Below are 12439 nucleotides of genomic sequence, written 5' to 3' on the forward strand. Positions count from 1 at the left end.
GAGTTGACTGATGATGACAGCGCACACAGAACATCTCAGAAACTCAAACTCTGTCTACACTTTGACTCTGAGATCAAGAAAATAAAGACTGTCTCTGTTCTCACTACTGAACACCTGCTGACAGGAAAGATGGTTTTGAAGAGAAACAGAAAAAGGAAATCAAACACTGTATTTCTTTTCCTGTATCACAAAGAAAGGGTAGAAGATCAGAAAAAAAATCCAATTGGTTCTATTCTGAGAAATATACTCTATGACGTGTCAAAAAGGAGCCCAGGAGTTTTGGCAGCATTTACCAAAACTATGCTACAAAAGTACAAATGACTCAGCTGTTCTTCCTACTACAAACTGCTGTAGTGAAGTGAATCACACCATGTGCTTTCCTAACACATTTCAAGTCTCCCAAAAAGCAGGAAATGACCAACTTACAAGATCTGTGCTATGAAAATCATATTTGTGAAAGCACCACAGAAGTTTTTAGAAGAATTACTACGTCAGAAGTTTATTGGAAAATAAAATAAGTTGAAGTGATCTGGAGGAGAAAAAAAAGACACCAGTCCAACATCTTCAAATACTGCACAGGAACAGGAGCAGCCACAGATGCAAAAATGAAGAAGAGCTGCTTACCTCTGGAAGGCCTCAGGTAGGCAGGGATCTCCAACAAGACACCTCACCTCCCCTGCCAGCCCTTACATGAGGTCTGGGAAGGGGTGGATCCTGGCTTTATCCCTTCTGGTCACTCAGGTGAATTGTTTGTACCTGAGCTCCCCTGGGTTGGCCCTGCCCTCCCACAAGCTGCTCAATTACTGGTTCAAGACATGATTTAGCACTGCCACCACACAAATAACAACAGGAAAAAAGAACATTGTGAAAAGCATTAAGAACACAACCTATTAACTGTGACTGTCGTCAGATATCCTACTTACCAAGTTATAGTGCAAAGATAACTTCTTGCTAATGGATGGACAGATGGACATACCTAAAATACTACCTCCAGAACAAGCAGACATGAATGCAATACATGAGAAAAGACCTTATTTCACACACACAAAAAAGATGACATTATTACCTATATAACAGCATTCAAAATGACCCACACGTTGGACACAGTATGTACCTTGCACTTTATTTCTGTACATCAGGTTCCTAAAACTAAACCCAAACGTATTTACAAAATCCATATGTCAGTATGCATTAGCTTACAAAACACCACGTTACATACAGGGATTGTTTTCCAGGCTGTTCCGTTGCCATTTTCCCCTCTTTTACAGGTGTTTATGATTTCTGAGAGCTTTGCTGGGCGCTGATAACTCTTGGTAAGGCCTGAGACTCTCAAAGCATTAAGAGCTTAGGAATTCATTCTGATCCAACTGCAGAGGATAGGAGCTGCCTGGGGGAGCATTCTCACCTGAGCTGTTCAATATTCCTATAACTCCCCAGAATCTTCAGATGAAAAATACTGAAGATAAAGCTGGACTGATTTAGACAAAATTTAATACTTTGACTGCACAAACTGATGGAGGGTGTGCATCAAGTGATCAATTAATCCATTTCAAAAGATGTTCTACTATAGCACATAAAATGTATTTTATGAAACCTAAAAATAAATAGGAAGCTCTTCTGTACAAATGTCCATGAAGCAGTGGATTTTCCTCTTGGTTGAGAATCCAAGAGTTTTTGTCCACTACAGTGACATTAATCTTCTTCTTTCTCAATGTAAGATTTAGCACCAACACGTGCCATCTGCCTTGCCAAGTACCGGTCCCTTGCTGACATGACAGTCTCTTCATTGCTCCGTTTGGCAAATTTGCTCATGCTCTCAGCTGGTTTTTGTGTCTGTTCTTTCTCCTCTTTCTCCCCTTCTCCATCCTTACGTTTCTGCCCAGACAAATTCCCAGAGCTGGAGCTTTTCTTCTCATCCACCTCTCTCTCTCTTCCCTTTCTCTCCTTTTCCAGATCAGTGTCATCATTTTCTAAAGCTGCAGGACTGCTTTCCCTCCTGTCCCTGTATTTTTCATCACTACTAGCTTTCTCTCTCCTCTCCTTTGAACGATCTTCCTTCTCTCTGCATTTCTCCCCTCTTTCCTTCTCTCTGTCACTGGATCTATCTTTACCAGTTCTTATTCTTTCTTTTTCTCGTTCCTTTTCTGAACACTTCTCCTCTCTCTCCTTTGCCTTCCTCCATTCTCTACCATGCCCCTCCCTCTCTTTTCTTTCCTTCTCCCTTTGTTTATCATCTTGCTCTTCCCTTCTCCTGTAATAGTCTTTACCAGTGTGATCCCCATATCTGTGTCGCTCTTCCTTTTCCTTCTGATGATCCTTTTCATGGGTCCTACTTCTCTGATAGTCTTTTCCCCTGTATTGTTCATCACAGCCCTTTCTGCTTGGTCTGCCCTCTCCCTTCTTTGTGACATGGTTTGTCTGGTCTTTTGTGCGCAGCTCTTCCTCCGCACTGGACGAACTCGGTGACCTGGAATGCCTCTGGCTCTTGTGACGTTTAGTCTCCTCCTCGCTGCTCTCAGAGGAGGCTCTCCTTTTCTTCTTTTTCAAACTCACTTTAACAGATTTATGTCTCTTCTCATCATTGCTATCACTTTCTAAGTCAGTATCAGCATCTGGATTATCTTCTTCTTTAGCAGAAGGTTTGAGCCTTTGTCTTTCATATGGGCCTTTGCTCCTTTGGCTGGATTCATCATAACAACTGTCAGATTTATCTTCCTTTATCCTACATTTTTTATGTTAAAAAAGAAGAGAAAAAAAAAACATTACACAGCCAGAAATCTCAGACTTCTCTATAGGTTGACTTCTGATCAGGACTTCAACAGGACTGTAAACAAAAGATGCAGCTGAAAAAGTCTACAGCAGCAAATCTATTTGGTGCTCAGGTTCCAGGAATCTAGCATAAACCATTTCTATTAAAGATCTGCATCTAGTTCATTGGCGAATGCAAGTTGATGGATTTATCTAAAAGAGTGAGTAAGGTTAATATCTGCAGTCTCTATCTAAGGAACAGAACAGAGATTTGCATTCTTGTTTGAGCTTTCTGGCAAGCGACACATTTTTTCCTCTGTTTTTTCCCCTATTCTTATCAGATAGTCAGTCAGAGGAGAAGCAGGTTGGATGTTTCAATGATAGAGGCAGGAACATAGCTTCCGTAAGTAGATTTTTAATCCAGTAGTTCTGAAGATGTCATTCTTGCAGCTTAACAAAAATCAGTTCCTTTTAGCAGCTCATAGATTTGTACACAAAAAAGATGATCCATGAAGGACAAATTTTGGCACTAGGCAGAACAGGTTATGCTCAGTCACACTTTCCTGACTGGTAAGGAAATACATGTTCCATTACACACAAGCTCTCCTAACCAGCTACAACAATCTGTGGTAAATTCTGATGGATCAGCACACCACCTATTATTTCCAATGTGTGGCACATCCTTATAGCAAACAACCTACAATTCCTTTATTTCACACAGCCAAGCAACTTAACTGTGAGCACATTCTTCATGTAAGGACTTTCTTTCTAACCCACTCTCAGATTCAGTACAGCTTTTATAAAAGCTGCATTTTCTTTGTGATAGCAAACACTTACTCAGTGAGACTGAGGTCTGCAGACCATCCCAAATGAATTTTAACCTGAATTAACTGTTACAAATGGTCATTTGTTGCATATAATGAACACATATCCCCTTCAACATATTCATCTACAGGACAGGATTTCACCATCTCAGCTACATAAATAAATCAGCCTCATCTCATTACTTTGCCTTGGACTGTGTATATATTAAGATCTTAAAATTCTCCATCTGAACATTCACAGTTTATTTGATTCATTTCCTTTTACCACAGCATTAGCACTGAATTTGTTTATTTTTCATGAACCTGCAAATGTGGAATGAGTATAAAGTCATTGTTCTGTGTTTTTTCCAGATGTTAATACCAAAGTCATTTCTCTTTGACTTGCTTCTCTGCCCATTATGTTACCTTTCGCCTTCCTCGTGATCCAACACATGCAATTTAATGCAGATTGCAAAATATTATGCAAACCAAAGTAAATACAGGTAAGAATAACATGAACTATTACAAGCATGACAGTCTGCTGACACTTTTTAACTTGTCCTCCAAGTTTTTTTTTGTCTTATCATCTATACCACTGATGATCACTGGACATTTTCCAAATAACTCAATTAAGCATCTGTACCAACTAATCACCCAACCAGTGTGGTATAGCATTCCCTGTCTAATTCTTGCAGTATTTCCATAAGTCTGGAACCACATCCAAGCAGAAGCTGTTTTATATCTGAAGCCCTTCCGAACCGCATCATACCTGGCTTCACGGAAGCTGCACTTTGGCACCTCTTCTTCCCCTACCCTCTGATTTAAGAGATGTCTGTAGAACCCACTGAGGTCCTTCTGTTTGGTCACATCCAGGTATGCTAAGGGGAAAAAAGCAAGGCTAGATTTACTGTGCTGTAAATACTCACAAGACACAACTCACAACTGGTAAAGACAGCAACAAGAATGCTATCTTCATCCCAAGAGGTTTTTAGCCTGAACTGGAATGAGCTCTGAACAAAGTGATCTGACTTCATTGTAGGCCATGCTTGAAACAGCAGACTGACACAGATGGCCTTCAGAGGTCCACTCCAACCTGAATTATCTTGCTCTAGATGCTGAAAATGCAAGGTTACACCTCAACCAATTCTACCTTGTTTGTTATTCTGCTGTGAATTCTAAGTCCTATTTCAATGACTGTTCAATAGATCCTACATAACATGTGAAGTTAGAGAGTGTGAGCATCACTGTACCCCAGGCTTACAAGTCTTCCTTCAAAAACTGACACTTTCTCAAAAATTAAAACCCCAACACACAAATGGAGGAGCTTCCCGTGTTCCTTCAGTAACCTGTACAAGGCAAAATAACAGATGGGAAGTGGGATCCAATTCAGTATCTGCCATCTGCTCCTCTTTGATATTTAAACCGTACCAAGGCTCACAGAAAGACTGGATGACAGTACTGTCTGTCAATACAAGGTCATACTTCTAGGTGGAATTCTGCTGCTTCACTGTTAGTCTCACCCTCCAGAGCTGCCTCTCTTCTTTCTCTTTCCTCCTCCTCAGCCCTCTCTTGCAGCTTCTTCTTATAGGCTGAAGTCACAAAAGCCTCTTTGTCAGCAAATTCTCCTCCCTCCATTTCACGCTCTTTCTGAATTTTTCTTTCCATTCTTTTTTCTTGTTCCTTCTTCCTAATCTCAGCTGCTTTGAGGATATTGTGGATGTATCTGGGCTAAAAGAGAAAGGAAAAAAAGGTATGATGCTGAGAGATAATTAAGGTGACTAAGAAAACACAATTTGGTACTGCTGGAGATGTTGAAGGGAGTTTCTAACAGAAACTAGTCTAACACATTCTTATGCTGAAAACAATCATATAAACTGTAATTCCCTTTTAGGGAGATTAACAAATACAGAAAAATATGCCATATATCGTAAGCGAGGTGAGAAACTTACAGTCTGCTTCCAGAGAACCACTGGATCAAGGACTCTGAAGTATCTGACTGACTGAACTCTACCACAGTTGCTGCACATTACTACCTTAGGTAACAGCATTTGAGCACAAAACTCGTATGCCCCATTACAGAATCCATTCAGCAAAGCTTAAAAGTTAAGCAGTTAAAGTTACTCCAAGCACAGATAAGACAGAGCTCAGACACAGAGAACACATCTTCCAGCACTGACCTTTTTTTCGTCTCTCCCTGATAACAGCCTGGCACTACTTTCTTTCTTCTTCTGCTGCATCTCATCATAGATACTGTCATATTCATATACTGTAGCATCTTCTGACAAAGCCTTCTGAATTTCCAATTTTGTCTAAATCAAGACAAAATAAAACAAAACACGTGGGGTGGGAGCTGACACAAGAATGAAGCATGAAATTAAAGGCAGTAATTTCCCAATCTGCCACAAGCACAAAGATCCTTTGTTGCACCTCACCTGCTTCATTGCCTGCTTCTTCAATGCCTCTTTCTGAAGACTTTCACCAACGGATGGCTGCAAGAAGAAAAGATTGCAGAAATAAAATTAATCACATTGACACAGCTCACAACTATATCTAAGCAGTTTCTTTCTATTACGGAGTCTCTCACTTCAATACTATTTGTCTGCAAGCAAGAACAACTAGAAATTCATTCACAGGCACACAGTGGATCTGCCTCTTTCCTGGGCAAAGTACTGCAGCACTTCAACACACAGGTCTTGCATAAAAGTGGTGATAGATTTAAGAACACAGTTTTAACAACCAGTTTGCCTTAAAAGCCACAAACAATTCAATGTCATTTCACAAAACAAGCGGTCTCAGTTAAGAAACACCCAGAGATCTGTGGAAACTGTTCTGTCCCAACACCATTCTCCAACCACCACCAAAAAACTCAGGAAGACGACCTGTCCCCCACAGCAGCACAGGTCAGCCTGGTGGTGTGAGGAGCTGGCACATCAGCAGCCAGACTTCTAGCCAAGGCCAGCTACAGCCAATGCTGAAACAAATTCCTAAGGCAGGATGATTGCCCTACACATTCTCATCAACCCTAAACTTCTTTTAGTCGTTGCTAGAATAAAAGTAAAACACAGACCCCCCCCCCCCCCTCAACCAAATGAACCAAACTTGGAGTTATACCCTCCTGCCAATTTATGTATCAAAATCATTTTAATGTTCTCACATATTTATACTGCAGAATACAGAAGGATGAATCTTCTCAGTGATGCTATAATTGTATTTCCAATAGTCTGTGACAGTTCAGTGCTGCTCAGAACACACTTGCACATATTGGCTCAGAGAAGCAGCAGTGCTGAGCAGGCATTCTTACTGACAGCAGAATGAGAACAGCATTCAGAGCAAGAACCAAACACCCGAAAGGATTTGGCAAGACTCTGAGTTGATCAGTATCATTAGTTCTGTATTTTTAACAGCAAGAATGCTGCTGATGGGAGCAGCACGTACTTCAAGCACTCACGTTTAGCTGCTCAGCATTAATATGCTGGAAAACAGCAGTATTAATCCTCCCTAAAAAAAAAACATATCTGCTACTAAAAACGTTTTCTCATCACCACAATTTCTATAAACACATGAACAAACCAACCCTGAGTTTTAGTCAGTTTTGTCTTTCAATTAGTGCTGAACTGGCCCGCACATCTCTTTCCTCAACCTGTAGGCAGTCCTGTTTATTAAGTACATTCACTATAAATGAAAGGGCTTGTTTCCTTGTGTCTGCCATGAAGGTTTGGGGCAGATGGGAGCGTGATGCTCACCAGCTCCAGCCCCTGCTCTCCAATGGTTCTGGGATGCTCACGTTGGCAGCACAGGACAGTACTGAGCCCTAAGGAGTCTCTGCACGCAGACAACAGAAAGCACAGACTCCACTGAAGACAGAACAGACCCTGCAGCTGTATTTACAGAACACCAAAATATCTGGTGACCAGAAACACTGCATAGACTGTTTTCCCTGTCTGCCCACGTGAGATGAACGAGTTGATCTGCAGACACAAAGGCAGCAGTAACAGACAATCTCATTATTGCACACACGCCTGTAAGGAAGCCCACCTGCGATATGTTTGCCTCGAATGGCAGCAAGTTTACAACAAACACCTTCCCTAAAGGTTTATGGCTGACAATTTCCTGTTGTGCCCTGAGCTCTGATAGATGAGAACTTCCTGTTCTTCTGTATTGTTTTTACTTATCAACTGCCCATTTATTAAAGGCCTATAAGCTCAGCGATCTGTCTCACACTCGTACTGCGCTCAAGCTATTCTTCCAAAGCACAAAGCTTATAGTTTTAATATCTGCTGGAAGGAAAAGATACTTTAACCCTCTCCTGTAAAAGCACACATGCAAACAAACAAACTTCAAAACGAGACTCTGAAGTCTACCTGCCCTACAAGGCCAGGGCAGAAAGCTCTGATGGGAACAAAAAGACAACAAATAGAACAAAGGGCCTCGGTCTATGAGCACTCTCACTGTTCTCTCCCATTTCTTAGAGAAAAAAGAACATGAAAAATAAGTCCATATGGCAGTCAATCTCCTTGGCACACACTCCCAGCTTCCAGCAACCCGCAGCAGAAGATTTCCCGCACGGGAGGATGCACCTGGGCCACTGTTGGACACCACGAGCATCCCTTTGTTTGACTCATCCATTTCTGAGCCCATTTATAGCTCTGGCCGCACCGCAGCGTCCCGTGGCGATGGGTTCCACAACTGCATCACACACTGCCTGGACAAAAACAACTTCCTTTTGTTTCCATGAAACCAGTTCATTCCATCATACGTTCTGCTGCTCATATTATGAGAAACAGCAAACCTGCTTTACTTTCTCTGAATCATTTTTGCTTTTCCGTGCTTCCTCCACACTCACTTCTCCACTTTGCTCAGGGATCTCTGCCACAGCCCCTCAGTCTGTTTGCTCTTGTGCTGCATGAACCCCAGTCCTTATCACTACTCAGCACTTTTTTTTTTTTCCAGACATTGCATTTTTGGGCTTTTTTGTAAGCAAGAACAAAAATGGGTTTACAACCCAATGCAGTTTTCTTTTCAGTTCCAGTTTCTTTACGTTTGCTCCAATGCTCCTCCTTTCTTTTGGGGGCTCACTAAAACAAGCCAGCCCCCCACCAGCCAACACTCACAGAACATCCCCACTGCCACCACCATGTCCCCCTGCACTGAGCACCCAATGCAATCTGTGTGCATTTTGGTTTTTATCTACACTGCCATCCTGAAGCAACAGATCAGTTCTGAAGGTTGCTTGGTACGGTGCAGGTGATTCTAGTTCAATAAACAGACATTTTAATGCTGCAAAATGAGTCTCAACTTCCAGAGATACTCCCAACTAAACGGTAAATGAAGAACAGAGCGCAGAGCAGCGCACAGGGGGAAGTGACACACTGCTTCTTGAGACACAACGTGAATAAGGGGGTAATATGAGATACAGCATGTGAACAAGAGGGTGATGTTTGTGGAGAAAATGAACAGACCACAAGCAGCAGCAAACCACAATGAAAGCTCATTTCTCACATCTCCCTTTGCTGATGCATCACCTGCTCTCCACTAAAGGCTCTCCGCAGGATGACCACCTTCCCTCCATATCTAAAGACAGTAACAACCCCTGCTTATGAAGGCAAATAACTCAGAACCAGGGCAGCCAGGAAGAACTGCAACCACCTGCTTCAGTTATCCCATTCAACACTGATCAAAAATATCTCAAGAAGATTTCCATCCAAGATGTTCTGCTTGCTATGAACTAACCCAAGAACACCTTCGTTGCTGGCTAACGCCCACTGATGTACTTTGCCACAGTCACATTTTAAACTCCTGCAGCAAAGGTACAGGCAAAGCCTTAATAAAATACACACATAGCATTAAAAAAAAAAGGAGGCAAAAGTTTGGTATCTCATATATAATCACAGCCCAAGTCAGGTGTGCAGATTTCCCAGCACAAACTTTATTAGAGTTCAGTTAAAAATACATAATCTCCAGACGTTTGAGATGTAGTTCTGAGTGATAAGCCAGCAGACAGGAAATGAAACCCCTCCCAAATGCAGCTCCTTATCTTGAAAGCTCTGAAATTATTATTGAACTAATAAAGTAATTTTGCTTTTTTTAAAAGTGATCCTTTTTTGATAAAGGCAGTTATGAGATTATTACATTTTGCTGAGGATGTACCACACCAATGCACAGGACAACTTTTAAGAGTCTTTATAACAGACTGGTAGCGAATGTCAGCTTTTCTGGCAGAAAAAATACTTGATCTGTTACATATAAGTTAGCTGGCAGCACCATACACTGCTACTGTTACTATTATTGTAATTGTTATCATTCATTATTTTACTCTGAAAATTAAAAGGAGAAAACACAGAAGTGAAAAACAAGTCACCCCCCAGCCAGGAGGATTTCCAGCCCTACCATCTGAGGTATAATGACAACAACCCACCATCTGAAGCTCATTCTTGGGCTCTGGAAAACACAGAGTCCATTCCTGGATGTAGGGAAAGACACCAAATCCCAAACTGCCACAGAAAGGAAAGTACTGCTGCCCCAGAGGGCAGTGCATCCTATCATCCCTATCAGCTGTGCTCAGAGGAAAGCCTCTCCTTACAGCCAAGCTGGCAGCTATGAGCTGAAGCAGAGGAGCACCTCCACACGGTGCTGAGGATGCAGCTAGGTGAGGTGAGAGATGGCATGTCAGACATGTTCACATCCTCTGCACTTCCTACAAGCTGCAGTTTCACATTCGAGGCTGACTGGATATCACTGGGAAGCCCTCAGCCCTCTCATGCACTGTACAAAGGCAGCTGCAACGCCCTCAGCAGCAGCAGATGGGATTCAGCCTCTCCCAGAGGTTGGCAATTGTTAGATTTGGGCTTATTGTCACAAAACATAAGAGCTACCAGTTCATTAAAAAAAACATTTACGATGTTTGGTTACAGGAATTAGCAACTGACAAATATTATTTGATGCTTAATTAGCACTGTTCTTTGCAACTACACAATCAAAACAATGTTTTCTGGGCTTTGGGTAAAAAATAAAGTATAACACGCACGTAATGACATTATGATCAAACTATCACAGACAATTTCTGATTGATACTAGCCAGTAAACTGCAACCTCATCTCCAGAAACAGAGAAAGAAGTTGCAACCTTAGCACTTATCCATATAGAGACAAGTCACCTCCACAGCTCTGAGTTCCTACCCTTTACCCACAGACTACAAAACTACTGCCTTTAAATTCTTCAAAACTTCTGTTTAAGAACAGGGCTATATCTGTAAGCACCCAAACAGCCTAAATGCTGAGCCAGTTCTTGGCTGCACCCCACGCAGCACTCCATCCTGAAGTGTAATTTTTAGAGTGCAGCCCCCTCTACTGGAACAAGCAGAAAGTTTATATTTTCATTCTAACATTTTAAAAGCAAATAAAGACTACATAAAAGAACACTATGAATGTCATGCAGTGGAGTCATACACCTCCGAGCACCAACAAAGCGTGTGGTCACTGAAATCCTGCACACAGTGTTATCTCTTATTAGCAGAACTGAATGCTTCAAGAGCTACGTATCATCCACACCCAAATGATTGTCTCTCAGTACCACAGCCATGAGCAGATGTGCACATTATGGCAGTAAGCAAATCATTTACAGAACACAGTGCAAGTATCAGAAGAAAACTGTTGAACTGACCTCATCATCAGAGTCATCTGCAAACACTGAGAGCTTGTTGGAAGCCAGATTCTTCTGCTGCAATTTCTTGGGCATAATAAGCCCATACCTAGGGAAGAATGCTGAAAATTAACTTTCATGCTATGTACACATAGCAGGTTTCAAAACAGAGCTCTGCTATTTACAACTCTAGAAACAGAAGATGAGCAGCACTACAATGTATAGAGCACAGCTCAGGGCAGTGCTGATGGCAGCACTGCCTGCCAGCTTCTCCCACCGCCACCATCAGCCTTTTTCCACACAAAGTTTAGGGATAAAACTATCCATCTTCCTAAATTAGGCCACAAATACCTTCTTAAACGATTTTTCTTTCTTCCTTCCTCAGGGAAAGAAGAAACAATTTTAACTCCCAAAGGACCGACCCACACCCAATGCTCTGTAGACACACTTTTGGACAGCAACGTGCACTACCAACGTACAGGTGCAGCTGGGGCAATCAGCCAGGCCCTGCATCCAGCTCACATCACATCACAAGGCAAACAATCAGCCAGGCCCTGCATCCAGCTCACGGCCCAGTTCTGAGGTGGGGCAGCCCAGTTCTGAGGTGGCGGTTGGGCCGCACCGGGAGCACGGCGGTTTCTGTGCGAATCCTGAAGGGATTCTGCTTCGTTGGAGTTAAAAAGTCCCCTCAGCGCCGTCGCAGCCGCCCCCCGCCCCTTCCCACGTATAATTTTTGTGTTTTTTTTTACTTTATAACGAATACAGTTTTACGAGTTTTACGTTCAGGCCAACGCAGCGAGGCCGCTGCCCGCCAACAAACGCCGATTGGGACGACCGTGCGCTCCGGTAGCGCCAGCCCCGGCCGGAGGTGGGGCGGGACCCGGCTCGTGCCCATCCTCGGCGGCGACCCCATGGCGCCCCTCGGTTACCGCCACCCCGCCGCGGCGCGCACTCACTGCTTGCTTAGAGCCGCCATCTTGTCCCGGCAGCCGCTGGGCACAGCCGCCTGCTGCTCCGCGGCCGCAGATTCCTCCTGTCTCTGCTGCTTTCCACTTCCTTCTCTCTGGGCGCTCCCGCCGCGCCGATCTCGTTTTTTGCTCCAGAAGGGTCGCGGAGAGCGAGTGGGAAGGCACAGAGCTAGGAGATGACTTTTGTAACAGCGGAATGGCGAGTGGCGAAAATGCCGCTGCGGATAGGCAGCGATCTGCAGCGCGCGCGTTCCCGCGCCCCTCCCCCACCCGCCGGCGGGT

At 43.2% G+C, this 12439-nt stretch overlaps 1 protein-coding gene across 1 annotated transcript; it reads right to left on the reverse strand.

Annotated features, from left to right (window-relative positions):
* Positions 1 to 1102: 1102 nt before the first annotated feature.
* NSRP1 (nuclear speckle splicing regulatory protein 1) lies at positions 1103 to 12335 on the reverse strand. The gene is made up of 7 exons (XM_042830354.1): positions 12146 to 12335; positions 11211 to 11298; positions 5984 to 6040; positions 5729 to 5860; positions 5072 to 5279; positions 4321 to 4429; positions 1103 to 2722 (listed from the first exon to the last, which is right to left on the reverse strand). The coding sequence occupies exons 1-7, from the start codon at positions 12163 to 12165 to the stop codon at positions 1693 to 1695; spliced, it is 1644 nt and encodes a 547-aa protein (XP_042686288.1). The 5' UTR covers positions 12166 to 12335; the 3' UTR covers positions 1103 to 1692.
* Between the last annotated feature and the right edge of the window lie 104 nt (positions 12336 to 12439).

This window comes from Centrocercus urophasianus, unplaced genomic scaffold (genome assembly GCF_019232065.1).
Source record: "Centrocercus urophasianus isolate 14NV4802_14NV808 unplaced genomic scaffold, USGS_Curo_1.0 seq_33, whole genome shotgun sequence".
NCBI lineage: Eukaryota > Metazoa > Chordata > Aves > Galliformes > Phasianidae > Centrocercus > Centrocercus urophasianus.

Bases quoted from the DNA above. Each gene is read 5' to 3' on its own strand.
- NSRP1 (XM_042830354.1), bottom strand. From the start codon at position 12,165: ATGGCGGCTCTAAGCAAGCA. The intron at 5,280-5,728 runs GTCAGTGCTGGA...TTTCTCTTTTAG, and splicing joins CAGGGAGAGACGAAAAAAAG to CCCAGATACATCCACAATAT. The intron at 4,430-5,071 runs GTGAGACTAACA...TTTTCCCCTTAG, and splicing joins AAGAGAGGCAGCTCTGGAGG to CATACCTGGATGTGACCAAA.